The 27,924-nt window shown below is 42.4% G+C and overlaps 3 protein-coding genes across 5 annotated transcripts; 1 reads left to right on the top strand and 2 right to left on the bottom strand.

The window, feature by feature from the left end:
* On the bottom strand, positions 1 to 21,029 carry dnaaf9 (dynein axonemal assembly factor 9). Its single transcript, XM_030392230.1, has 37 exons — positions 20,835 to 21,029; positions 19,784 to 19,863; positions 19,527 to 19,652; positions 19,300 to 19,424; positions 18,884 to 18,980; positions 18,563 to 18,669; positions 18,405 to 18,482; positions 18,169 to 18,270; positions 17,503 to 17,558; positions 17,275 to 17,410; positions 16,826 to 16,907; positions 16,612 to 16,648; positions 16,419 to 16,503; positions 16,255 to 16,331; positions 16,102 to 16,146; positions 15,944 to 15,989; positions 15,740 to 15,851; positions 15,449 to 15,519; positions 15,299 to 15,346; positions 15,122 to 15,212; positions 14,814 to 14,917; positions 14,556 to 14,699; positions 14,275 to 14,360; positions 14,053 to 14,154; positions 13,280 to 13,397; positions 13,059 to 13,147; positions 12,834 to 12,968; positions 12,523 to 12,648; positions 10,141 to 10,178; positions 8,931 to 9,066; positions 8,486 to 8,572; positions 7,669 to 7,775; positions 7,307 to 7,381; positions 6,331 to 6,518; positions 6,137 to 6,202; positions 5,389 to 5,482; positions 1 to 5,119 (listed from the first exon to the last, which is right to left on the bottom strand). The coding sequence occupies exons 1-37, from the start codon at positions 20,888 to 20,890 to the stop codon at positions 5,013 to 5,015; spliced, it is 3,459 nt and encodes a 1,152-aa protein (XP_030248090.1). The 5' UTR covers positions 20,891 to 21,029; the 3' UTR covers positions 1 to 5,012.
* LOC115566392 (GTPase IMAP family member 8-like) lies at positions 20,546 to 25,577 on the top strand. 3 transcript variants are annotated; one of them, XM_030392232.1, is made up of 4 exons: positions 20,546 to 20,616; positions 22,177 to 22,256; positions 22,370 to 23,200; positions 24,022 to 25,577. In XM_030392232.1, exons 2-4 carry the CDS (start codon positions 22,247 to 22,249, stop codon positions 24,732 to 24,734), a joined length of 1,554 nt encoding a protein of 517 aa, XP_030248092.1. In that variant the 5' UTR covers positions 20,546 to 20,616; positions 22,177 to 22,246; the 3' UTR covers positions 24,735 to 25,577. The 3 variants fall into 3 exon arrangements, with proteins under 3 accessions (XP_030248092.1, XP_030248093.1, XP_030248094.1); XM_030392233.1 differs by having other exon boundaries at positions 20,557 to 20,616; positions 22,174 to 22,256; XM_030392234.1 differs by lacking the exon at positions 20,546 to 20,616 and having other exon boundaries at positions 22,051 to 22,256.
* cfd (complement factor D (adipsin)) lies at positions 25,433 to 27,545 on the bottom strand. Its single transcript, XM_030392235.1, has 5 exons — positions 27,398 to 27,545; positions 27,089 to 27,245; positions 26,823 to 26,964; positions 26,420 to 26,710; positions 25,433 to 25,781 (listed from the first exon to the last, which is right to left on the bottom strand). Exons 1-5 carry the CDS (start codon positions 27,459 to 27,461, stop codon positions 25,602 to 25,604), a joined length of 834 nt encoding a protein of 277 aa, XP_030248095.1. The 5' UTR covers positions 27,462 to 27,545; the 3' UTR covers positions 25,433 to 25,601.
* Between the last annotated feature and the right edge of the window lie 379 nt (positions 27,546 to 27,924).

Below are 27,924 nucleotides of genomic sequence, written 5' to 3'. Positions count from 1 at the left end.
TTGATCAACCATATAAATATTTAATGGATTACGTGGTGCAATAAAAACAACAGTTAGATTATAAAAGCATCAGTCACAGGAAAAAAACAGAAGTTACAGTAGTTTTGTGCAAATGCAATTCAGTTTGACTTCACACGCTCGCAGCATGTTAACACCCTCAAAACTAAATGCGGAGGTCAGTTTGGCACTTTTGAAGTTTTTGCTTCTCATCACAATAGAGACAATAAATTATTTTATAAGTTAGTTTGTTCTTTTTTACTTTGGACGGCCTTGTAGATGGCAGAGAAAGAAATGAGCCCTTTGCTTTTTTTTCTCCCCCCTCAGATCTAATTCTGCCATCGTGACATCAAACACCTCCCAACTTGAATCGTTACTGTTCCTCGACAGCTGCATCGCGGCTACAGACAGAAGATATTAACCACAATTTCACCCCCATCTTCTTCTGCAACACTCGAGATTGATGGGACAAATATGTAATCTCAGGTTTGGAAATAATAAGTAGACCTGAGCAAATTCCTCTCGCTGTCTGTGAGGACGGTGGGGTGAAGAGCCCGTGATTCCCTTTTAACCTCTATAGGACAGAGCGGCCCAAACAATTAGTACCAGCGGTCCCCTGAGGCCTGAGCAAAATTTGGACAGTTAAAAAATCCATTTCCGAGCCGCCTTCCTCCAATAAGCACAAAAATACCACAGAAATATCCACTTCGTCAAGAAGTGCATACATTCCACACCGTTGGCCCTTTTGGAACATCCGAGCCAATCTTCAAAACTAGAAAAAGAACAAAAACTTTCTCGCGCTGCGTTATCACGCTGCAGCACGAGAACGTCACATTTCAACCCCTTTATATAAAACCAATTAACACCAAACTTTGTTTTTGTCCTATAACTTCAGCTACAAAAACGGCTAGCCTCCACGTACAGGATGAAGACACCAGGGTGCTCGGTCTGCCAGAGAGTTGCGTAGCGGTCGCGCTGAGAGGCTCGTGGAGGGCTCCGTGGGCCCCCAATGTGCAATAAGAAGGGGTCACCCAACTTTAGTCACAAACTCAATCTGCATTTTTCTTTAATCCATACTCTGATACAAAACTTCAAGGTTTTGTATCCATACTAGGGCTGGGCATAAAAAATAAGTGTTTCTATTTCAATTAGCTAAAAGAACATGTACAAAAAGCAGCTTTGCTTCTAGCGTTTGTACATTTTCAATAAAGAAATCAACTGATACGATGTGTTGCTCATGAAATTAATTAAAATGTGCCACCAATAAATGTACCACTGTGAACATAAATTAAACTAGTCTCAGAACTATTCTGGTTCCAGCGCTCGCTGTGGTACCCAGCCCGTATGCTGACATCTTTTTGATTAGTTTGCAAGAATACCTGAATCGTCCCCGAGCCCTCCAGTGACCAACCCCCCCGCGTGACGGCGCCTACTTTACCCTCTGGCTTCGTAAAAACACATTGCTTTAAAGAACAACTCCATGGATTCCTTTCACCAACACTGTTGAAGGACGGATCCTTTGCCTGACAACACCTCCTCCCCCTGTGACGGAGGGAGGGATGGAGCTCTGAATGCAGCTTTAATCTCTGCTCTTCTTAGCCGTAGCCAAGGCACTGCTGGATCAGAGAAACCTGACATCTCACAACCGATCAGATTCTCTCGTGTTTTTTTTTTCCCTACAAAAAAAAAAAAAATTGCATCTGCTTTTGCTCTTTTTTTTGTAGCTTGTGCGAGCAGAGACGTTTCGCTTGCACCTTGAGTGTTCAATTCTCTTACAAAAATACTATTTGTCGCGTCGAGGTAATTCAAATTTCTTCGCAGATATGTAAAATAAAGGTGATGATTTTTTTTCTCTTTGTTGTACCAGTTTGGTGAAAGGCAATTTTTGTCAGAATATATGTGGCATCATATTTCACTTGACATCTCAACACATGCAAAATAGTGTAGACGTACTTAGTAGTAGCAGTCGTGTATATGTGTGTCTATATGTGTTAGTGTTAATTTGATTTAAATATCACAAACATCTTACGTAACCCTCGACTCTTTAAGGACTGTCTTCTGATCTCTCGGGCCAATTATGGTTCGGATTCTCTGCTCCCTGACGTGTGGAGCGGGTTTTCAAAGTTGTGGCGCCTTCAGTCTCCCGTACATCAGCCTCAGACTGTTCCACTGTCAATCAAGGTAACTCTCTGCAGTATTACGTAACTCCAGAACGACAGCAACTGTTGCTCAAAAAAGAAAAAATACGGCTTTGAGAGTGCATCTCTGAAACGCTAAACAGGGAATCCAGCTTAAACAAGAGTTATGATTTTGTCAACAAGCGGATTTATGTTCCATATTATCCTGCTCTGCTTTAAAAAAAAAAAAAAGCACTGTAATCTGTTTGCATTTTGTTCTATCAGCCATCTGTAAGTGGAGGTAATGCTTTTTTATGTGTGTGTGTTTTTTTTCCTGGTGGCATCTCATTTGGCAACAGAAAAGCCCTTCACCTGTTGTTAAGACTCGTTACGGCATTACGTGAACTTATAAGCACTCAACAACAGAACAAAAGCTGTGAGAGACTGAGAATTTAGCGGCTCGCTTGTTTTGCGCGGCGTCGTCCTTAAAGAGCTCTTTGAGGATTCTGTAAGTAGACTATATAAAAACCACAAGGTACAATTGCACTTCTTTCATCGAGTAAAAGAGAAGGACTGTCAGAGAGGAGCTAATGGAATGAGTAACGCGGGGTGAGCTGCTCCTCCTCTCCCCCTTCTTTTGCCGGCTGGAACATGCCAGGATAATACATGTCATTGCTATGTTATGTGCTATTCTATGCAGTCGTGTTATTCATCTAAAAAGACAGCGGCACATCTAGCATAGGATGGTATGGCTTGTTCGGATCAAAGTGGACGGATGGGGCCAGCAGTGTCAGGATCATTTGAATCACGATCGATCTGGTGGGGAAAATAACTCGCTAACGATGCTTTCACTCTCGGTTTGTCCGCCAGCTGAAAAACAAAGTTACTGATTCTCTCAATCTTACTGGCTGTCGACGGCGCTGACAGGCAGACATGGTCCCACTGATCTAAAAATATCTGCATCAAACAACAGTGAATACTAGCAAGCATTCCCCCCCCCCCCTCTCCCCTCCTCTGCTAAGGAATAAGATTAGGGACTTAAAATATTCTCTTAGCAGAAACACCCTTCCTCTCTTATCTGAAATGGGAAAAATCTCCCAGGACTCATCTTCGAGTACAGGCGCTTATTTTTTTTGGTACAGAGTTCAAAAGGCTAATGTAATAAATCGTACCATTGTAGTAGCAGCAGTATGCAAGCACCTTCATGTGCATTTAAATGTTCCTTTTTTTTTTAGTATCAATTCAGAACCCTTTGACCCAAAGATTGGTATTAAGTCTGTGTAGCACACTGCTGACCCCATAAAGAACGAAAGCCATTACATCTCCGGAGATTGTAGCAGGGTTCCTACACATTTTACAGCTTCAAGCGCACTTATTTAACACGCTTTTACTTTGAAATTCTTATTTGGTTAAGTGGGTTTTTATACAACCCAAATATGCAGCAAATGACAACGTTAAAGTGTCATTTCACAAATGTTACTAAGAGCTTATCAAATACATTTTTTTCCTTTTAAGTTATAACATTTCAAACATCTCTGTGGAGGAACCCTGGTTAGGGGAAGACATGCATAGAACATTAGTGTGACACACGATCGCAGAGCAAACAGGAGCATAACTACCCATTTAAGCAGGACATGAAGTCTGATTCTCCGCAACATCACACCACTAATACAAAGCCTTGGACCTTTCACTAAAGGCTCTACTCGTGTTTACCCACACCTAACCACCAAACAGGAAACTGAATCCAGGTTTTTTTTCCCGGCTCTTATCATTTTCCCCTCTTTTCCTACCCTAAAAGGAATGTTCACATTAATAACAACAAACGAACATTTGGACCGAAATGGTGAAGTGTGTGATCCCAACCTGCTGCTGTGAGCCTTAGCTTAACTTTCTGTGTCTTCCTGCGTTCTCACTGTTCACTAGCAGCATTAAAATGAACAGAATACAGTTTCTGGTGGACACGTAACCTCAGGAAGTGAATTAATGTGTGTCGGCCTCAGCTGTTTCATAACTACGACACTTTGCTGCAGGGACTGAAGTCCGCTTTATTGCACTTTCATTAGATTCACTTTAGGAGTCTTAAAATAAAGCACTGGGACGGCGTTTAGCTATGTGATTAATGGCATCATTCATCAGTTGTCTGCAGCCAACAGGCTGTCCAATGTTTACAGCTCTATGGCCAAGCGCTCCCTCTGCTGCAGCGTGGCACGCAGACAAGATAACAGGTGGGCCACGGATTGGGTGACAACAGAGGAGGAGCGATTCTTGAGAAACCCCACCAGGGAGCCCACCAGAATCACACGGCTATCCATGCCTATCCAGAAATAGAGGCATTAATTTGCCAACTGTGATAAACAGAAACGCACAAGCTGCAGGAGCGTGGGGTTGGAAATTCCCTTCAATTGTGAAACGTCTCATAGCTCTCAGGCTTAGTGTCGTAATCACATCGGGTTAAAGACGGACTCTTGTGTTGCGCTATGTTTCAGATTTATCTGCAGTTGTGAGCCACTCTCATTTCTCGCTTCTTAATTTTGCAATGACACCAGTGACCGCAGCAGTTTGCCACTTTTATCTGATTAATATGATATCCAACTCGCCGAAGTGCCAAGTGTACCGTTGGTAGTGTTGCAGCGAGGCAACGTGACATAACTGGCTTATCAATGTGATGTCATTGTTTAAAATCTCACCTGCACTCAACCTTTCCATGCTAACAAAGTGACATAGTGGATAGATAACGAATGGACTGCAGCGGTTTGTGCAGATGCATGTGGCGTGAACACACATTGACCATGCTAGTGGAGCGTTCAGTACATAAACCCCATGTCCCCTCCCTGTCCCTCCCACTGTGGTTCCCTCAGACGTGACCGATGGAGGCAGTGGACGTACGGACAGATTCTATCACGGGTCAAACAGGTCAGGCTGTCGCTGCAGCTCCAGCTGACGGTTGAACAGCTCGATCTCTTTGTTGGCCTCAGTGATGTAGTCTTTAATGAACTCTTCCATGTCTGCGGTTACAGCAATGTTGAGGGAAACAGCAACACAATGACCACAAAGAACAATGCAGCTGCAAGAATACCTGCAGAATGAGTCATGATCACGGCTTTCTTTGGTCCAGAAGATCCAAAGAGTAACTGTTTGTTTCTGTTAGCCTCTGTAACACACATAAAAACCTCTCCAGTGCAGTATTACACGTGTAAAATTAGATATATTTGAAGTTCCAAACTTGAACCTTACTCTAACCCTAACCCTTGGCAATAGTCACTGAGAAGGATACTGGGATGGAGGTTTGTTTTTCCTCCAAAAATATCCACATACTGGTAACCGTTGTAGAAGTAGCCTGGCGGTAGTGGATCCAAGTGCCTGTTGATCTGAAGAGAAACACACAATATCAAGTTCAGTCAAGGTTATCGACTGTGAAGGCCCACATCAATATCAGTTCCTGACCCGAGCCGAGCTCTCTCAGAAGATAAGGAAAACCTCCAAACAAACAAACAGAAAAGCATCAGACCACCAGGAGAACATTCTGCTGAGGCTTGTATCTAACATCAAAGATTTCAAACCCCGTTCGCTCCTGCCGGGGCATTTTATTGACAATAAACCTAAAAATAGTTTGTTGGGTTTTCTTCCAAACAAACACCGTTGCGATGTGTGCATGTCGATGTCTCCCTGTGGGAACCGTGTTGGATGGATGTAATGTCACACATTTACAAGGCACATTATCGGGGAAATGTTTTGAAAGCTGCATTATTTACATCCACGTATTCTTCTTCTTCACACTGCAACATTTCTTACCACCACCGAGCACGACACTATAAACAGGGAAGTGCAAATGTGCATTGCGCGCATACATGCCAGTAATTCAATATAGGCACAACAAAGCAGGTGCTAGCCCATAAAAACATTGTTCCTAGTCGACACCCCAGAGGGGCTTTAATGTACTTTTGTCGTCACATATTCCACCTCTGGTAAATATAAAATTGTTTTGTATATAATTATATAATTATAAATATAAACACACTCACATGTATGCGCTTGATTTCTTGTGGTGAAAGGGTATTTTTAGTCCTCCTCGGCTTCTTTGTCTGCCTCTGTAAACATCAAACCGGAAAAAACAGCCTTTAAGCTGTTTATTTTCTTACACAGTATTTGATTGATGCTACAGACGAATCTCAGTGTGTATTGTCATCAAAAACAGCAGGGACACTTCAATGCCAACCTGCTTAGCGCACAGTCTGAGCCAGTCCTTAAGGCCGTCTTCAGTGAGGCCGACACCATCAAAGATGAGGAAGATGGAGGTGTTGGTCGCTTTGGGGCCCGAGGCCAGAGGGCCGCTGGTCTGCTCTGGGACGACCCTCAGAATCCCGCTCGCCGCGTTGTAGCTCACCTCCATCAGTTGGTCTGAGTCTGGAGGTTCCAGAGATAAAGCAGCTCACACCCAAGTCGCACATACAGTTTACACCTTGTGTGTGCTACGGCAGCTTCATATGGTAACAGCATGGTGTTGGTGGGGGGTGTTAATGTTTTAACATACATACAACCTCTCTGTTCCCAAAAATGGCTCACAGAACTCACGTGCGTGGCAAAAAATAAGATTAAACATCTCAAATATGTCCTGACTTAATGTAAAAAGTAATACTGAGAGTGCAACAGCTTAAATTAAAATGAAGTAAAATCAACTAAATATAAAGTGATGTAAATGATACACTGCTCTACGGACAGACTGAAAAAACACTAAAGGAATGTGAGTATCAGGATAGGATCATACAGTAGAGTCTCCACACTCGTTCCACACGCCTCTGTCTTCACAACTCTCTACAAATATCTGCACGCTCTCTGCACAACTCCTCACAGGCACCTGCACGCTCTCCTCATGCAACAACGCTACACAGTCTCCAAATGAAAAAAGAGTGAGAAAACTATGCGGAGGAAACCAAAGCAGTGGACTATGAGCTGAATTCTAAACACCAGACACCAGAGCAACAACCGAGCAGCATTCCTACCGTCAGGAGCTTCTTGCCCGCCTTGAGGGCAACCTTTTCTTTAATTATTCCCAAAACTGGGAAATGCAAATGCAGGTTAAAATATTTACCAAGGAAAGAAGTCATATTTGTTTAGTAATGCTGGACAAAAGCAAGTTGTCAGGAATTCAAAATCTGATCTGAGAAAGTAAAATAAAAACAAGTCGTTCCTACCAGAAAATCGGACTTTTCCCCAGACATTGTACACATTTCCTCGGAAGGGGCTGGGCCTTAGCGTCGACTTGAGTGCTGCAGAAATATTATTAGAGTTTAAGCACAAATTATAGGATTAAAGAATATTAATTTACATTTTCCTAAAAAGCATAGCTGTTGGCAAGATGTCGTAAGTGCATCTTTTGGGAAAACAGATTATTTCACAGCAACCGCAGACAATTACTCAGAGACCTCAGTTGTCTCCATATTTGGAGGGAGAGGCAGCTTATGTAATCATCCCCAAACCCTGCCAGCTCATATCTGGAGCTTCTGTCACGTGTAACAGTCAAAAAAAAAGGGGGGAGAATTCTTTTCCATCTCACCTTTGCAGCGGGTGACAAATAGAGGCCTCTCTAGGGGGCGGCTGAAAGCCAGGCGGTGCTGGGTGAAGACCAGAGAACCAGAACCGGTGAAGAAGCGGCCTTTGCACCTGAAACACAAAACACGTGCACATGACACAAATGGTGAGAAAGTTAAGTCTGGAGCAAGCCAAGTGTTTGTGCTACATTTTGTCTTTGGCTGGAGAGTTGTTTACTCTACCAGCTGCCCACAGGAAAGAGGCCAGTGTGTGATTTGCTGGTATCACTGTGCATGTGGAAGATAAATCTGTTAATGCTGATACTCTCTTCAGCAGGTGAAAAAGATTTAGGCCATGGTCAAATATTTAAGAAAGTATAAAAAGCATCAGACATAAAATAAAGCCTGAAGATGAGTCAATCGGAAGAGCCAGACTGTGGCCAGATATGCAGTGTATGATCTGACTGGGGGATTTAGCAGAGGTTCATATTAGGCTGACCACTGTGGCATGAAGGCTGACTGGACAAGCTCCAAAGGGAAGGAGAACCCCTCTGTGTACATGGCAACTGTATGGCCAACAGCTTGTTACTGTGCTGCCAGGAGGCAGCTGGTGATAGAACACAAGATGCCCTGAGGGGCTTTACAGCAATCAGCAGCCGATACCCTCACCACTGCAACCGAGTGGCAATTAAACCGCAGGGAGGGAGCAGAGGCAGGACGGAGAAACGCCGAGGCAGGAATCAACACCAATCTGTCGCTCAACGGCCAAAAGGTTGAGTGTGGACACAGGGGGACACACGGGGGTCACAAGCAGTAGAGAGGAACGTAGAACGAGGTTCTTACCATCCAGGGTAGAGGACATAACGGGCTCTCAACATCTGCGGCTCACTGAAGCTGCTATCAGACAGTATCAGATTCACATCTTCATTCCTAGGTAATGAAAAAAAAAAATCATTACAGTATGAATACGTAACGCTAACCCTAACCCACACAGATTGTATAAATATGTGTATCATAGTTGCGTAAATATGACGTGAAAAAGCCACACAACTGCTTGAGGAAATGTCCTACTTTTAATTACTAAAAATAAGTATTCTTTAAGTACAGACTGCACGGGGAAATGTTCATGACACATCACTGTGCTAACTGAGCAGTGCTCTGACCTAACATATTCAGACACACACTCAAAAGCAGAATAAAATGTAGCCTGAAGTGAATATTTTAGGCCGAGATAAAAAGCAGTTAAGTGACTGTTTGCGGCATTGATCACAATTCTGTGGGCGCCTACCTGGTGACAGCTCCTCTCTCTGCCAGTATGAAGGCTGCGGTGGGGTTGGCAGAGCGTACCAACTGCTGAACATGCTGCATGAGAGGGTGCTTCTGCTCTGCTGTCAGCCCGGTGAACACCACTGTACTCACAATACCTGACATAAAACGAGGCACAGAAAGGGAATATGAATTCCAAGAAAAACTGGCTCACTTTTCCTGAAAATACAAAACCACATCTGTAATGCCACTGCAGAAATAGCTTATTTTACGCAGGGTTCAATTTACTGCAGCTGCGCTCCACCTGCAGGTTGAATTTTTTTTTTTTAGGGGAACTGACATTTTGATTCCTTCCAAAAGATTGCTCGGATATAAAACGCATGATAAATAATCCTTTGACAGATTAAACTGTGGTGTTTGCTCCTCAGCTCTGCCGAGCCAGACTTTCTCCCTGCGGCCCAAATTGGGATTTTTCTGATTCCAGTAACAAAGACAGCGAGGATAATAGCAATGAAATCTTCAAACTGTCACTACAGAGCACAAGACAGACTGTGTGCTCTCAAACATGAAAGAACGGTTGGGGCAAAGGTGTCCTGAGCCTTTCGTGGGACGTCCAATTAAACTTTCATTTTAAGACTTTTTAAGGACCTGGAGCTCCGAGGCAATAGCGGTGGAGAACAGCTGCATAATGAGTGATTGTCGGACCACCATGAGAGCAAGTTCTGTGCAGGAAACTCAATCTCAAAATGTTAATGTTCTTGGACTGTGTGATATTACAAGGTGTACTAAGCCCTTCACTGCACCAACGAACACAATGACCTCCATATTTGTTTTGGCCTTTGTCAAAGATGGGAGGATTGTTCTGCTGGAGTGTGAATCGCAAACGTTAACCACAAAGCATTGCTGCTGTGAATTTATCACTTCACCGCGTGCTTGTGTTGGATCTCTAATTCGCTTCTTTACTCTGCTGTGAGAGTATGACTGTTATCATTGGATGTACATGCAGAACTCCTCCTCCAGACCCTTAATGGTGATATTGTACAACCTGACAGCATGAGATATGTTTGGAATGGCAATGTTGAACGGCTTCCAAAAGAGCATTACACTTCTGGAAAAAAATCAATACCAATGAATATAAATGTGGTGTTTCCTCAGTAATACGTAAAGTAAAGTTCATCCTCGACGTATTTTGTCGTTGGATGGTAGAGCAGTGCAACAGAGACGGGACCTACCTTGACTGCATTGCTCCAACAGCTTAGGGAAAGCAAACCTGATAAGACAAGAGACAGCAGGACATCAAATTAAATCATAATATACAGAGTACTGTTGGGGTTAGGGTCAGATTGTCACTGATGCATTGTGGGAAACATTGTACCTAAGTGTACACATACAAGAGCTGTGTTTTAATCTATAAAATCCTCAATCCTCTTTATTTTAACCCATGTCTTTTCCCACAATATCATCACAAACAATAACTCTATTTATGACTAATGGGTGCTTGCCAACGTTGTACAGAAATAAACAGGCTAATTCCATGTTATGGCCCCTGGCGAGCGATCCGGTTATCAATCGTGAGGCTTTTTTCATCAGATGACATCATGGCTATGACTGGCAACTGACCAATGTAAAAGCTTTCTGTAATCTCATTTAATCTTAACATAATTTATCCTGAGTTTTCACATCGATCAGTGTTATACACAACTTCTCCGAGCCAAGTTCGTCCCCCCCCCACCCCGCCTCCAGCCTTAGAGAGCCTGCAGGCTGGGCCATCAGCAATTTGAAAGGCATTTATCTTTCCTGTCCTGATGTAATGAACTGTCTACATTCATCACAAAGAATGGATCATGACTGACTGATGAGCTTCGCTGAGGAGGGTGTGTTGGTCGCGCATGTGGACCTGGGGGGATTAGAGGGGCTATGCTGAGGGGGTTGACAGGCAGGTCAGACCTAAGCTGGGCTAACCACACCCAATTAGCGCCATAGTGGGCCTTTGCAGACCTCCACACAATCTATGGCAACAGACAGTGATAGGGGGCTTGTTGAGGAAGACTCAAATGGAAAAGTCAGTGCTGACCAATTTGCAAACTAAACCTCTTATTACACATTTTTCCACTGCTGAGCCGACAAGGCTCGTCAGACTTTGACTGGAGGGTCATCACAGCATGTTTATTGCCCAGGATCCAAAACACATTTAAAAATGTATTATTAAAGTTCAGCTCACTAGACAAGCATCTTGTCTGAACGAGTCTTGGAGTTTTCATAATCCTGCATATATGTTCTATTATATACAAACGTTACTGTGCAGAACAGTGACCCGGGCATTCGTTTAATTAAACACTTTTTTAAATTAAATATCTGGTATAGAAAGATGGCAGCACCATTGTTGTAAAAGCTGGACCGTCTTGATTGACTTCATCTGTATGTAAGTATCACTGGCCAACCATGCTTGGCTCTGCAGTGGAAAACAGCCTATTAACCGGAGTGGTATGTCATATTGTGTGGAGCAGCTCAGTCAATCTACGGCAGCGAGAAGCTCTGTAAGCTTCATCTAAAGCCTGTAACAAAAGGAGAGTGAGATTAAATGTAGGATTGATCCTCTCTGTAAAAATGGACCCTGCCTCGACCTCGTCCTGGAAACCTCGAGTGCATCAACAATTTATCAACATCCGGGCCTGTCTGTCATCATCTGCTCTGTCCATATGTTGCTTCAAAACACTGAGCTCCATGAAACCCTAAATGTGAATTTCAGGTTCCTCCACTGGTGTGTTTTAGCTTATTCCACCTCTTTAACTTTGTAAAATACAGCTAAACATACAGCTAACATTTGCTGCTAGACGCTCACCTTTGTTGCATGCAGCTACATTTACAGGGAATGATTTTAAACCAAAAAATGTAAGAAGCTAACTGTGCTAGGACCAAATGGAATCTATTTTTGGTTAAAATATATGTTTTTTGGAACATTCTGAGCACACAGACGGATAGCAGAAGAGCAGATTGTGCTCCAGGAGTGATTTGAGTAGTTTTTTTGTTGTGAAACTGGGTCACTGAATCTATTGTATCTGCTGTGAATCCTGGTTGACTGAACTGCCGTTCTCTGGAGCAAGCTGCAAACTTTTCTGTGTCACATTTCACACCTACAAGTGCTGAATATTTTTCTACACATTGGATAGATTTTTGGAGAAGGGTTCTTTCAGATGCTGTTAATACAAACTTGATATATATATACAGTTTCTTCATAGTAAAAACCTGACAGTTATTAGGAAGCTGATATAAACATTGGCACAAGGCAGAAAGCAGTGCCTGAGGACATTTACTGAAGTGTTAAGTTTGCAACTGAGTCAATACTGAATCAGAACAATATAGAAATCACTGGTCCTACATTTTTTATTTCAACAAAGCAAACAACACAACTTTGAAACCTTTTCTTCTGCATATGCAAAGTAACTGACATCTTTGTTTGGTCTCATTCCATCACACTTCAAATAGTTTCATGCGTATGAAAAGCCTATTTTACCCATCTGGAAATTGATGTTTGTGGACATGAATTAATCTGATATATGTTTCTTTAGGCTGCTTGAAGCTTATCCAAACTTGCTCGCAACACAAAATCTCACCTGTGCTCCATACAGGAAGTGAGGGGGTCCACACAAGCAGTTACAGCGCCGATGGTGAAGCATGCTTGGACAACTGGGTCGGGGTGAAAAAGCACAGCTTGGACCACATCCAGAACGTCTGTGTATCTGCACAAGTCAAAACACATACAACTGAATAAGCCATCACTGACAGAGAACAGCAAATTAATTCAGTCTTTTCTTTTTCTAATGTATTTAAATGCTGTTTGATATTGTTCTCTAAAGATGCAGAAGCTATGAGTCCTGACTTCTCAGTTCCCAGCTGTGTCAGGCTGTTCAGCGGGCTTTCTTACCCAGGTGAGAGCACCAACAGACGGGGTTTGCCTCCGGGGCCTCTCTGGCTCTCCAGGAAGCTGGACAAGTACTGCTGCAGGTGAGAGGCTGAGAAGCTGTCACAGCTGTCGGGGCCGGGCTCGTACACCACCCACCTACAGATGGACGAATTATTTTTGTCGGTGTTGTTCTTTTCTTGTAAGATTAATTAAAAAAAGAAATGTAATGGATAAAATCTCTCTCACCTTCCACGTTCTTTGTTTAACTGCACCAGGAAGTCGCAGAGTCTCTTCTTATGGCTTCCAGGCAATCCAGTGATGACGGTAATCACAACCTTACACACAATAAAAAGCCCACGTCAGATTTGAATAGTCTCAGCTATGCTTAACAACGATAACAATATTTCTGAAGGAACCACAAGCATTGAAATGAAAAGAATCAACTTCACCTTGTTCAACATGCTCACCTTGTCTCCTTGACTGCTGGCTGGATTCCTCAGCTCTGCAGAGGGGAAGAGCACCCCCAGGTGGTCATACAGAATTGGCTCCTGACCAATACTACTCAAAGCAAAGTGCTGAAGAAACCTGGCATAGACCACAATAAAACAATCAGTGAGCAGAAATTGGGTCATGACTCACTCGCACAACTAGATAAAAATGTATGTAGGGACTTAGCTCGCATTTGTGCAGCACAATATCAAAATGAGTGCAACAATATTACAGCTAAGACTTTAAATGTCCTTGCACCAGCCACATCTTTAATTCTCATCACTTACTTTGCTTGCATTTTTTACAGCTCAAAGTTATCAATCATGTATCTCTGTGGGAACACAGCAATTCAAAATGAGACTGCAAAATTGTGCAAAAGAGAGCGACTCTTTTTTATAAGCACTGTACTGTATTTCCTTAAAACAGCCGGATGTCTATTTATACTAGGTGACAGATTTAGGACGGATTTGGGAAGAACATGAATCTGCCAAAGGTGCAGAGTTATCCTTTCATGTATTCTTCTTTGTTTTAGGTTCAGTGGCGGGAAAGAAATGTGTTTATTTTGGCCTAGATAATGAAGTTACGTGATGTTGTATTCTTTCTTTAAGCAGAAAAGACCTTCCAAGTTTGGATGTGGGCTTACTGCTATTTTGAGACATGCTCTTGATTAAGCAATACCTAGCATTGAGTTTTATTACTTGTTCAGTACAACTCTGGAACACTCTACTGAGTGATTTGAGTGTATACTAACATGTCCTGCTCTGGCAGCTGGGAGTTGGAAGTCTTCAGGCTGCCTCTGCGTTTGGCCACTGGTGGCTCCTGGCTGTCGTGCAGCTTCTGCAGTCTGGTGTGCCTGAAGAGAAAAATGTCAGAGTCAGACAAATCACAAGCTATCTTAACAAAGTGGTAAAAATGCGGCTGTAACAGGGAATAAAACAGATGTTTAGTTGAAAAGGAGATAAAGACATCTTACATGTTTTTCTGGTTCCAGGTCAGGTGATCTTTGTCCACCAACTGCAGAGTAAGTCCAGAGTCAGTGTTCTGCCAAACTGACAAAACCTGAAACCAAGAGACCAAAAGGTTTATACAACTGAAGCTTTAACAAGTACTAAATCAAGAAGATGAAGAAGTACGCCACATAAATCCATCTAGAAATAAATCCAAAGATTCATGTTTTATAGGCATGATGAGAGAAACAGCTATACTCAGATGGTCAGGTGCATCTTCAGTCTAAAACCCTTACAGGGGTCATACCTTGGAATAGAAGGCCCTGTGGCTCTTTGACCTGGGCTGAAGAGCAAAGACCAGACACTGGTCCGAGCTGTGGAGAGGGAACGGGAGGTGGGGGAGCAGACTGCTCTCATACTCCACGAAAAGAGACGCCACAGCGCTGGAGTCCTGGTTAATAAGAGGACACTCAAGTCAAACACACGTTGGTAACGTTTTATCAAGGTTTTGTGAGAAACAAACAAAAGAACTGTCTTTTAACTGCACTGTAACTATAAATATTACCGGGTCGTAGAACTTGATGTTGCTGATGTGATCCTTGGACAGGGTAATGCTTCCATATTGGGAATGGATGAACAGCAGACCCTCAGAGAAGAAGATGATTTTCCCTAAGATGAACATTTAAAAATGTTTGTTAAATTATGCAGAATTTCTACTTTTTGTAAGATATATTGACTAAAGTTGCTAATCATTTCAAGGCTAAATTAGAAATCGAAGAATCAATGATTATACACAAGTTAAACCAATTGTAAATGACTGTAAATCAATATCAACTACTACTAATAAATGCTGATATTAGTAGAAAGTATCACCTTCTTCGTGTGTGGAGAGCTGGCTGCTGGAGAACACATATGCAGCATCTGCTACAGTCAGAGCACTTCCCAAACAAGTGCTGTCCTCTTTCTGTTGAAGGAAAACACTGTAAGTGATGAGGCTCGTACATAAGAATGTATTCTTGCACAGTGGATACACAAAGCTGCTCAACTTACCTTAGCAAGATGTTGGGCTTGCTCAGACTGCTTGACATCAGATTCCATCTAGAAACAACATGGTTGTAAGACAATGTTGGAATAAATCAATTGTTTACCCCTGAAACTGAGGATGAAACATGTTTGTTTTTTCATTTTGTTTACACATACCAGCCAGCATGCATAGCGCGGCACAGTTGTAGTCAGGATGGTGTAGCAGCTGTCTGAAGACACAGTGCCATCTGCAGGAGAAGGAAACACAAGCAGAGACAAATAAAACAAAGACGCGCAAGATGAATCACGATTCTCAGGGAAGGATGAAGGGTATTTTTCTCTACTGCTCTATTGTTACAAAATGACTGTTGCCTTTTTGACCTGTGGGGGATTGTCTCACTTAATATATGGTCTGTGTAGTATATCCGTAATCCATTCTAATTAGACTTAATCTAATCAATACTGTACCTTTCTGTTGAATGTTGATGCTGGACTCCAAGAAGGATTCAGAGAAGACCACAGAGCCCAGGTCTCCGCCGTCCCACTGCAGGTCTGGGATGTCATGGACAGTCATGGAGGCCTTAGGAAAAAAAAGCAGAATTAGTCAAAATGAAAACTGCAAGAAGCTTTTGATCAAGCAAAAAAAAAAAAAAAAATGCTTCTCTGACATACCGTTTTTATGACATAACGGCTATCTTCATCAGTCAGAGGAATAATCCTGAAATAAAAAACAGGCTCTTTAGTTTTACAAATATCAATGAAGTGTTAAGGAGCTCTGACAGAAAATAAAAAATGTGTGTATATGACCAACAACACAAGTTATCACACACCTTCCTTCCTTATTCACTGCTTGAATGTTGAATTCACATTTTGACCTGAGGAGAGAAAAACACAGAAACCGGTTCAAACAATACATGTCATTTCATGCTTGGCTGAAAGCCTCATATACTGGACAACAGTGAGAAGTTCAAATCAATCTGTACCTGAGGGAACTGCGGTACTGACTTAAATTCATTGAGTCCAAAGCCAGAAGAAAGGTGTTCTCTGCCACATCTTTAGCCTGCAACAATAAACGTTTTGCATTTAGCAACTGTGCAAGCTACGGAACATTATGAAGGATTAATTTTAAGATGAGTGCTCTTCTTACCTTGGTGGCGCTGGTGGTACAGGAGTAGCATTTGATTCCTGAAAGGACTCCTTGAACAGCAGCTGAATAAATCTGTGACAGAAGTCTGAAAAAAGTGAAATTCATTCAGACATTGTTGAACATTTAACAATGATCAACCAATCTGTTACAGAGAAGAAGAACAAAACATAAGATCCAAAATTAAATCACTTACAAGACTTCTGTTTTCTTTTGCTCTGCGTTTTGATTTCCTGTGTGTGAAATACAGCAGAGTGTAAACAAATTATACACCGACGGTACAAATAAGCACTTCTTATATTCCACTTAAAACCAAGTCGGCTATGCTCCTTATGGGGCCTGGATTTAACTTCACACGAAGCAACATTTCACAGAAGGATAGCTCAATATTCAAAAAAGTAAAGCCTCACCAAGGTACGGAGTGTGGGTGCTCCCAAAGAAATATGTCCGAGAGCAGGATAGAGGTCCTTTTGGAGCCACACACTGCAGAATCTAATGGACAGAAAGGTTACATTAATGACATGTTCCCCCTTCACAAAGTTAAAATAATCTCTACTAGCAGGAGACATAAGATCAGTGATCACTTGTTTGTTGGCACAAGATGTTCAAGATAATTTATCAAACACTGCTCTGCACGTTACTTTCCACTGGTTGTACCAAAGTACTTCACCAGGTGGTGCTGCAGGTCACTTCTGTACTTTAACTTGAGCAGTGTGTTTTATAACATCAAACCCTACTCTACTAACCATTTTGGCAAGTGTACAGTCATTAGTAAGGACCCAACAGTAATGTGCGTGGTTTGCAGAGTTAGCTTTGTTTTTATTTCACAACAAACTAGTTATTATTTCTAGTTATTCACCATGTGTCTGGCTGTAGAACCTCGAGGTCCTGTGCTGCGGACCTGATGACTCTCTGAGGGAAAGTTGAAGGAGTAGCTCTCCATATCCTCTGAGGAGGAATGCTTCCCGAACAACACAAAGGGCTGCTGACTTTTACTGAAATAAAGAAACATTTGATGAGATAAACTATATTTCTTTGCTCTACAAACTAAGACACTACAGATGACATTGTGGAATATGATTGGTACCTTTTATCTGTGATGTTGCTTGAGATCAGTCCATGAGAGTAATACGTACGGAAAGTCTGTGGATTAATGAAATCAAACTTTATGCAGACCAGACATTGAAAAATGACATCTAGAAATAGTATTTGTGTTTCTTGTAAACTACATTATATTTCTTATATTCCTGCCACAAGCCATCACTTTATACAATAACTCTCTCACCTCTGCCTGACAGAGAACTCTGGTCTCTCTACTGTTTGTATATATTATTACTGTTTATAATATATTTTGCATATCTTGTTTCGTTGTATTTATGGTTATTGCTTATTGTTTATAGCACACTGTGCATTGTATATATACACTATGTATATATTGCCTTCTATTTATTTTATGTACAAAGTGTTTTATTTGCGGAGCCACTACTGCTGTAACAAAATAATTTCCCTGTCTGGGATCATTAAAGTAATTCTATCTATCCATCTATCTATCTATTTACAACAAATGCACAGGTAGTCATTAAAGCAGATATTGACTTAATTTCCTCCCAGTCACTACACCTCCACTCCTCCATTTGCACGTTCAATTTGCAAATTTTCTTCAACTTAAGAATTAATAGTTTTTTCACTCTTCTCATGCTGTACTGCATTTCTTAAACCACATAATTGTAGGATGATATAACACTAAATGCACCTCTCCTGCCTGCGCTTCAGACAGCTCCAAGATGGAGAGATGGCTCTCCAGGTCCATGCTGGAGAAAAAGCCGCTCCACTGCTTCTCAAAGTTCACCAGGTCCTTAAATAGAGCAAACAACACCAAGTTAAGAGTACATATCATACTGAATGGTCATGTTTGCACACTAAATATGACTTTGGCGGCCTTTTAAATATTTAATGCAACAGCTGATGAAAATAGGAGCTCAGTGTTACCTCTGTGAAGACTGTATCCAGGGACACCGGGTCGAGTCTGTTGTAAACCTGCCACAGCTTCTCACTCATGTCCATAAGCTGGAAAATCAAAAGGTAAGTACAGTGTAGTTGCACAGATACTTTATTTAAAACAATTATTTCTACACTCTACCAGGTACCTTGTATTTCAGGGTGAAAAAGCTTCCTCCACCGATGCCTTCCAGGGCAAACGCTTGGATCAGGGGCCACTTTTCCACCATAAACATATCAAACCTCTGGATGTGTCCTAAAAGTAACAGCAGGACAGGTATAATTACTGCTGTTGTTGGTGTAATTATCCAGTAAGTACATACTGCCGACAAGGTGAAACTAGCAAAAATGACATTGTATTCTTGTTTACTAAGATGTAATGTCATGTTAGTGTGTGGGACACATTTCACGATCTCTTTCACACACATGGAGCGAATGAATGAGGAGATTAAAAATGTGATGATTTGTACCTTGGGAGCTGTTTGGTACTCCAATACGGTAGCAGTCCTGCACCATTGTGACAAAACTGGAGATTTTGAATTCCTCCGCTGCCTCCTCATCTTCATACTGTGAGTAGAGGTGGAAATATAACAGGAACTTAAAATTCTGATTATTTACACTGCTGCAAAAAGATCATGTTTACAATGTTGTTGGCTTTGTGAGTTTTCAGAGCAATGTGCAACTAACAGCTCTGAAAAGGCTTAACTACCTGTGCAGAACACATTGTGTCATTGAAAAAGAACCCTGCAGCGGTTAAACCTGTAGCCAGGTGGATGGTCAACATGCCTAAATAATCTTGATAAGGTTCCTACTCCTGTCTTACGCATACAGGAAGCATAATTAACATGAATAATAGCCCTGTAGGGGAGGAGGAGATCTTTTTAACCTCTGCCTCAGTCATGCAGTAGAGATGCAGGTTCCTCCAGTGGGACACGTAGGGCAACAGGTAACTGTAGTTCATTGGGTTGCAGTACAGGTGGACACACTCTGCCTTGATCAGCAAGATTACATCTAGAAAACAGACAAGTCATGTGTCAGAGTAGAGCATTTAAGAATAAAGCAGGTACAAAAACATGATTCAAAATCTAGTGCACAACACTTGGGACAACTCACCATCCAGCATTTCTTCAGGAAATTCCTCAAGGACATGTTCCAGATTGAGCTGGTTTCTTCCATACAGTCCATAGAACAGGTATTTCGCCAGCTCAGTGCATCCCTCATTATATCTGCTGTCAATTCCTATGACACACACACAAAAAAAAGTTTGTTTTGGGATGACTATAAATTGTTTTACCCAGCATCTGTGATACAAAATAACTTCCTCGAGACATGACAAGCTTAAAGATAATAATTTTTGCAACTTGACATACCGAGAGAGCAGAGGATGCCATCAGGAGTGGCAGTGCCACCCTCGCAGAGCAGAGACTGGACCTGACGCAGACGACAGCAACTGGAAAATGAAAAAATAAAACAACAGAAATAACTAGTTAGTCACAACTTTTATTCGATTATTTGGGAAAAGCTCGGGAGACAGACAGGTCGTCCAATAATCAGAAAGTTCATGTCAAAGTACCATGGAGCAAGTTACTAAACCCCAAATTGCTCCTGATGAGCAGGCTGGCACCTTGCATTGCAGTGTCTGCCATTAGTGTATGAATGTGTGTGTGGACAGAAGAATGTGTCAAGTGTTAGAAAGTGCTTTGGCGGTCTGTAGAATACTTTATAACAGCAAACAATCCGAGGAGAAGTGAACTATTCCATCCTCTCTGTGAATAGCCAGTAACTTGGACCTTATATTTAATTTCTTTGTCATACTTCAGATGAAGTTTACCAGTAGGAGTGAATCTATTCAATGCATATTTTGATAATTTATGAGAAAACTATAACTATTATAATACCCCAAACTAACTCTAAGTCACGAGTTCACATCTGAAGACTAACATGCATTTCGACCACTGTTTTTATCATAATAACTAGAAATAATCTCTCAACTGATTATGGGAAAATGAGGAATATGTAATTATGAGCACTTATATGTGTAATTATAAGCACTGCATATTATTTTTTTTGGTGTGTGTGTGTTTGTTTGTAGGAATACAGTAAAAAAAATCCTACACAATTCATTAGCTAAACGTTATGATAGCATGTTTCAGGTTCTGACAATAACAAATAACGGGGAATTCCTCGACGTGGGTGTTATCAGGTAGATGACTATGTATCTTAACCAGCTAATCAATATGACCTGTAGCTTGTCAGGCATTTTGCTAACATTAGCATTAGTGTTTTTCCGGGACCGTTAACATTAACCGTCGATCACAAACCGACAAATATCAGATAGCGGCTGCGGCTAACGTTAGCCTCGTTAGCTTAACGGCTTCGCTCAGCCGTTTGTCGTGAACACAACTCGATGTTAGCGTTTACCTGACAGCCGGGTTGACTCCCGATAATTTCCCGTTCACTCTCCTTATACCGGCCATTGTAATTGTTGTCACAGTTCACACAATTGGCGTTTTTAAACCGATGTATTTTCAGGCTGAATAGCTACATCTCCTCCATCACCCTGGAGAATGTCCACACAAGATAGCGGAGCAACGGAGCGAACCATTTGATATTTAGGGGAGTCCAGAATACCATTACGATATTTTAGACGTAAAATCGAATACATACACGACAAATTATTAATATTTCTAAAGTACTTAATGTTTATAGCTTCATATTACATATTGGCCGAATTAAACGATTAACAAATGTGAATGTATCTGAATTTGTCAGACGGTTTCCCCCCCGTTTCTCGCTGTAGTCCTGCCTTGTTTTGGGCCATTTGACAGCAGCAGAGGGAGATGGTGCAATCCCTCAGTAATCTCAGCTGTTGTGTGTGCAGGGGAACTCCTGCATTTACATCTGTGCAACTGTTTTATGTTGATTTAATTGTAATGACATTTTAATACAATAAAAAAAAAATAAGATAAATGTTTTTTTTGTGAGAAAACACCAGTGATTTTTCTTTTCAGTCATCAGTGTGATGTGGTGCTCACCAGGACATTGGCCCACATTTTATCTGGCATTTCATGCCACTGCTTTTCCTGTTTTGGCAAAATATCTGCATCGAGGCTGATTCAGCAATAAGTGCAAAGAAGAAAACAATCACAGAATGCCTCTCCCGCTGGCCTTATTGTGCAGAGTGCAGATGCTTGATAGAGTCAGGTGGGAACAGGAAATTGTGCTAGGTCAGCTGATTAGGTGCCTGCAACTCACCTCTTACTTACGCCTGCATTGTGGGGAAAAGATTGGCTTCAAACAGTCATATTGTCTGGGATTCACTGACTGTATTTGAGGGCAAACAGCCGGTGACCATTAAGGTGAATGTGGTTTCTGCTTGAGGTGAGAGTCAGACTTGGGGTTAGGCCTGAAAGTGGTTGTGGCTTATGTTAGGGTTAGTCTCAGGGGAATGAAGTAAGAAAATGAAATGAGTCACTAAAGCAACTTTATGTGAGTGTTTGTAAGACAAAAAGGATAGAGAAAGTTTAGGTATAAGTAAGAAGTATTGCTTATTTGTGAGTAAAGCAAAGCTCCTGAGTTGAGGAAGTTTAATTTAAGCGTGACAGAAGCACATAAAGATGCACAAGGACAAGTGGCTGGGTCATTCGGAGTTGTGCTGTGGAATGCACTTCCTCGTCAATAAAACTGCAGGTGACATGTGAGATGTTGTAAGCAGGAAGCATCTTAGTTTTTTTTTCTGCCCATTATCTTGTTTGTTGAGGAGCCAGAGAATCCAGTTTCAGGTTATCTTGAGCTGACAAGCATCTCAGACCAGTGAGAGCACCTGCAAAGACATGTCGCACAGTAAGTGTTTTTCTAAAATGCATACTTTCAGACTTATTCAATGTATTAAAGGTTGCAAAACATATCGAACATGCTAACATTTATTGATGTGTCATTACTGTGTTGTTTGGCAGAGGGCATAACCAGCACAAGTCAGAGGATGTTGGTCATATCCGCAGAGGAGGAATGGCTCGCTTTCAAGTCTCTGCTGCAGGATAACTCTGGGAAGAAACATGTCCAGTTCAGACTGGGATCAAGTCAAGTCTGTGACTTGGCTGTAGACGGTCACTCCATCAGCTTGCACTATGCAGATTTAAAGGAGGACGTGACGGAGGAGGGCATCAGCCAGGCGATAGATGGCTGCTTTAAATCCTGCACAGATGGAGTCATTACATTTCTGCTGCTGATCCAAGGTGGACATTACACAAAGAGGCAAAGGAGAATGGTGGAGACGCTGCAGGCTCACTTCGGAGCCGAGGCTTTAAAATACCTGGTGGTGCTCTCTTTGGAGGATGGAGAGGTTGCTGACACACTGGAAGACGCCCTCCTGGAGCTGATAAACATGTGCGAGGGGAGATACTGCCGCGTCACATCATCCAATGCAACAGACAAACTCCAAGCCCTGTTTGAGATGGTCGACTACATGCTGGCTGAAAACGGCGTGACGGGCTACACGGACGCCATGCTGACCGAGGCGAGGAAGAGGAGCACGGAGGACTCGGCCATGATGATGCTGAAACGGAAGGTGCAAGAGGCCGAGGAGAAGGAGCAGGCCTACAAGCAGCTGGTGCAGGAGCAGGAGCAGAGGAGAGCTAAGGAGATGGCGGGGCTGAAGAAGAAACATGCAGAGGAAAGAAAGAGGGAGGCGGCTGAAAATAAGCAATACGAGACAAAAAGAGAGAGCCTGGAGGAAGCCGTGATAAGCCACAGAGCCATGTCGCAGCTCCACGTGAGAGGCGCTGATGGTGAGATGCATTTTTCAGTTTTAAAACAGAGTTAGTTGAGATGAAGACAAACACATCTCTTTCCTGTGCTCCAAACATTCACATCTACAGTATGATGGTTGCTTAAAATGGACTATGAGATATTCTTGATCAACTTTTATTTCATGTAGGACACTTTTCTGATGAGAGTGAGTTAACTGCAGACTTCTCCCACTAGGGGGTGATAGAGTTACACACCAGTGTGGGTCATCTACAGCAGGGCCGCCCACAGTCTTTACTGCAGAGGGTCAAAACTGATCGTTGATAGTGGACCAGGGGCCAAGAAACTGCGGTCTGGCGATCCATTTTTCAAGTCCAATCAAAATATTTTTCTCTCCTGTGTTCATGGTGTAAGAACAGGTGAAGGAAATGTTTTGCCGGGCTTATCTTTGGAAGTTCCTTATTGTTTTTTTCATGCACTCTGGCTGCCGTGCTCAGATTACGGAAAGAAAATGTGAAAAACTAATTAGGTATGCTCCTGCAAGCCTATTTAAAGAACATCTTATCATGCAATGTTTTTTTTGTGTGTGTAATGTTTGCTAGAAACATCTGGCAGGGCAAATAAAACCTGATAGCAGGCCAACTTTGGGCAGTCTACAATATCAAATATTGATATCTATAACATCCTTTAACCCCAACAAGGGAAATAATGCATTAAAGGTTATGAATCACATAAAAGTGTTTTAGATTTGTCCAGAAATAGGCTTGCAAGTGTGGGTGTTTTTATTTTTCTACAACCAAAACACAGAAACGGTGTGTGTGTGCTTTCTAACATCCAGTTTCTTTTCTTTCTTTGCTTTAAGATGACGACACAAAGAAGATGTCCATCATCCTGTTGGGACTCTCCGGCAGCGGGAAGACTTCCGCACTAAATCTAATTCTGGAGAGAGCAGGTAATCAATACTCCATCAGTGGCTCTGATCCTGAACCGCCTCAGCCCACCTCGTCTTGTGAGAGAAAGGAGGTGTTTGCAGCAGGGAAGCCGCTCATCCTGGTGGACACCCCCGAGCTGTGGGACGAGGACGGCGTGGAGAATCTGGAGCTGGTCAAGGACTGCTTGGCTCTGTCCTTTCCTGGACCTCACGTCTTCCTGCTGGTGCTCCAAGTGGGGCGCTTCACCCAGGGCGAGTGCGAGATGCTCGGGCACCTGCAGAAGATCTTCGGACGAGACTTTGCAGAGCACGCCGTCGTCCTCTTCGTCCGCTTTGACTGCAACCAGCACAGGCCTCAGAGGATCGACGACTACGTGGCCGGAGCGCACGCCACCCTGCAGGGTCTCATCCAGAAGTGCGGGAGCCGGTATTATGAACTGAATCTTACAAAGACCCAGAATGCTCTGAGCTACCCTCAGGTGAAAGACCTGCTCTCTGGAATCAACAAACTGGTGGCTTCACACGGAGGCCGCTCCCTCTCGGTGAGGAGGTTCCCTGTCAAGGAGCTGCAGGAGAGGAAGAAAATGATAGAGGAGGGGAAGGAGGGGGCTTTAGAAGGGAACTACTTATTAAGAGATGCTTGATTTCTATACTCACAGGCAGCGGGTGACTACAATAGATGCAACAACTGTACCATGTAATAAAATCAAACACAACATGCCTGTGATTAATATCATTAGTTTATTTTATTAAAACAACTACAAGATCTTGCACTGGATTTATTATTTGTATATATTTTTTTCAAATGAATCGCCAGAATAAATATATGTTGAAATTTTGCAACGCTAAAAAAAAATCAGTGGTGTTCTTGGGGAGTTTCCCAACGGAACAGGAGAAGAAGATGGGATGACATCAGGGATTACTCATGTCTGTTTATCTGTGCAGCACAGAGGGGAGGAGAAGAAGGAGTACAGCTGCAGATTTTATTTACTTTTGGACGTTGCTGCTGGATCTTATCGGACGAGTTCACGAGATATACTCGCTGATCTCCGCCTAACAGTCGTGTCCTTCAGATGGACTCTGCTGCCAACTACAGCTGCCTGAAAACAAGACTGATGCACAACTTTGTTTAGATTTCATCAAAGCAGATATTGTGTAACTCTTACATTTTTATTTGTTTGCAGTTTGCTCCACAACTGTTTATCTTTGTACTCATACCCGTCTTTTTTTAAGTGAACTTCGGTGTTGATGTTTCGTCCCTGCAGATTTATCTTTGCTCTGGTTTCTGATGTTCATCGTTCAAGATGCGGAAGAAGAACTCAAGACAAACGTGACACCTGAATGAGATCGACTGTCTCTTTATTGATTTCTTTATAAAGTGAGCTGATAAAATGATGTCAAATGTATTATTGTGGCTAATCAGAACATACACGTACACTGTAAACACTTTATTATACAAGAAGAGTAACATGAGTCAGTATGTTGAAGCAGGAGTGTGGCTCTCCTTTATTTTACATGCTTGGTTCCGGTGCCGAGGTGGTCTGTGGGCCCATGATGCTGTCAATCCACTCGGTGTAGTGCGAGATGACGGTGTAAATTCCAGGCTTTTTCAACTGACCACACTTTCTTCCTCCGTTGGATGTGATGCCCACCACGATGCCGTTGTAGAGCAGAGGACCGCCAGAGTCTCCCTGTGGGACGACAGAAAGACAAGCTGAACAGGGCTGAACAGGAAGTAACGGTAACCTACGCAGACCTGCATCTAATAAAGAGAAACAGTGACTCCAGTAGGCAGGAAACACTGAATGACAGTGAAAGGTCACTGACAAATAAAACTGTAAACACCCGGGTATCACACTGCAAGATCTACAGCCGGGCCAGCAGCTCTGTGAGGCTCTGCAGCAGAGCTACGTGCTAACTTCAGCAAGCTAAGATGTTTAACGTCTCAAGAAGTTTAAAGTTTGCAAGAAAAACTTGCAACAAATGGCAGAAGTTCATAAAAAGCTCACATAGTTCGCTTTGAAATACCCAAAACTGCATCACAGAGCACTGTGTGATATCAAGGTTACTGCATTAAAAACATTAATGCATTAATGGGTTCCTTCAGTTCTGATTCAAAGTTGATATCTGGCAAACAATTTGTAGTTTATGTCAAGCAAATAGAAATATTATCTGACTTCACCATAAATTATCTAAAGTTTCAAGCACAGAAAACAGAAGAAAACACTAAATTTACTAGTTTACGGTCATCATAACTTCTTATTTTTTATCCCATTTAAAAAAAACAACAACATTTATAATCAGTGGAAGAGAAGGAACTCAAACTTACATCACAAGTGTCTTCTTTCTTCAGCGGTTTGTCGCAGGGGTCTGGACACACTTTATGTGCACACATCATGTTACTGGTGAACTTTCGGCCAAAGTAGTCAGAGCGTCTGCACCGCTGCCAGCTGACGATCTCCAGGACCACCTCCTTGAGCTTATCCGGTCTGGACCCCAGGTTATCCAGGGATCCCCAGCCGGCCGTCTCCACCTCTGCGTCTGTGTCGGGGTTCGTGCCGCCTGCCCGCAGGTACTCCACAGCCTGAACAGCTGCAGTGGCGTTAAACGGACGATCCAGCTGCACAAGAAATAAATAAACCACACATTATTTGACTCCATCTCTAGATCTCAGGCTTCTGTTGATGAGTTGTTCCTCCTACATAACACATGTACGCAAAATATACACTTACTTTAATTAAAGCAATGTCATTATCATAATTAACGTGGCTGAATTCTGGGTGATTGTGAAGCTCCAAAATATCGAATGTCTGCTTCGTCTCTTCAGGTTGGCTCAGAGAATGAACACCCAGCACCACTTTCCTTCCATTTGGCCTGTGGAAGAAAAAAAAAATCACAATCAGAAATATTATTGCCAGTAAAACCCGCAAACAAAATCATGTTTTAATTGCATTTCCACAGAACTACATTCATAACGATCAGAAGAAGGTGGCCTCACCCTGTTGGCAGACAGTGCACTGCAGTCATCACCCACTGATCGGCAATCACAAACCCTCCACACTCGTGTTTCATGTTCTCGCCTTCTGGCAGCTGGATGGAGGCCATGTAGGGCCGAGAGTGTGCCGCTGCCTCTCTGCCACCGATTATACCCTCGCCTGGGTGTGAGCAGAAGAAGAACACACTGTTTTAACATTTCTGAGTGTAAACAGTAGCACACACAAAGAGCAAATACAAGGTAACACAATAATACAGTAGAAACAAGACAATGACAAGAAGTGAACTCCTAAATGTCGAATCGTGGACTCACTGCGAGAAACGAGGGCAAAAACAAAAACAGCGGCCGCCACCAGAACATCTCTCCCTGACACCATGATGCCGGTTTAACAAAAACCTGCAACCGACCGCGGCGTTTTAAAGACTCCCACTTGAACGAGAGGAACCATAAATCAAGCAGATATGGTGCAAGACACGAGTGGGAGTCTGGCAGTCCTCCTGCTCCCCCGTTTCCTGGGACGAAAAACAGGAAACCCAAACAGCATGTTCACTTTTACTACTTTTCTCCCTCGTTTATAAATTAGTTGACGATTATTCTTCTCGTTAACTTCTAACAGAGTCGATGAACGATTGTATGTGTCTAATTCTCCACATCTGTTACTTCTCCCTCACATCTGGACGAAGTTATAAAAAACAGAAATATACGCACAGTCCTTCACAACAGACACATACGTTTAATTCTAAAGCGTTTATGTGTATCGAGAGAGGCAGAGAAGATGCAGAAACTTTCACTTTCTGAGTCGTCTAATGATGTCATTTCGTGTTGCATAACGCAGAGTT

The sequence above is a fragment of the Sparus aurata genome, chromosome 16 (genome assembly GCF_900880675.1).
Source record: "Sparus aurata chromosome 16, fSpaAur1.1, whole genome shotgun sequence".
NCBI classification, from domain to species: domain Eukaryota; kingdom Metazoa; phylum Chordata; class Actinopteri; order Spariformes; family Sparidae; genus Sparus; species Sparus aurata.
The sequence above is the reverse complement of the archived record's forward strand: the minus strand, read 5'-3'. Positions and strand labels throughout refer to the sequence as shown.

Excerpts from the sequence above, each read along its gene's own strand:
- cfd (XM_030392235.1), bottom strand. The coding sequence starts at position 27,461 with ATGGTGTCAGGGAGAGATGTTCTGGTGGCGGCCGCTGTTTTTGTTTTT. Across the intron at positions 26,711-26,822 it reads ATGACATTGCTTTAATTAAA|CTGGATCGTCCGTTTAACGC; the intron begins GTAAGTGTATAT and ends TTTCTTGTGCAG. Across the intron at positions 25,782-26,419 it reads AGAAAGAAGACACTTGTGAT|GGAGACTCTGGCGGTCCTCT; the intron begins GTAAGTTTGAGT and ends GTCGTCCCACAG.
- LOC115566392 (XM_030392232.1), top strand. Across the intron at positions 23,201-24,021 it reads CCACGTGAGAGGCGCTGATG|ATGACGACACAAAGAAGATG; the intron begins GTGAGATGCATT and ends CTTTGCTTTAAG.
- dnaaf9 (XM_030392230.1), bottom strand. The coding sequence starts at position 20,890 with ATGGCCGGTATAAGGAGAGTGAACGGGAAATTATCGGGAGTCAACCCG. Across the intron at positions 17,411-17,502 it reads AGCAACATCACAGATAAAAG|TAAAAGTCAGCAGCCCTTTG; the intron begins GTACCAATCATA and ends TCTTTATTTCAG. Across the intron at positions 16,504-16,611 it reads CAAAAGAAAACAGAAGTCTT|ACTTCTGTCACAGATTTATT; the intron begins GTAAGTGATTTA and ends CACTTTTTTCAG.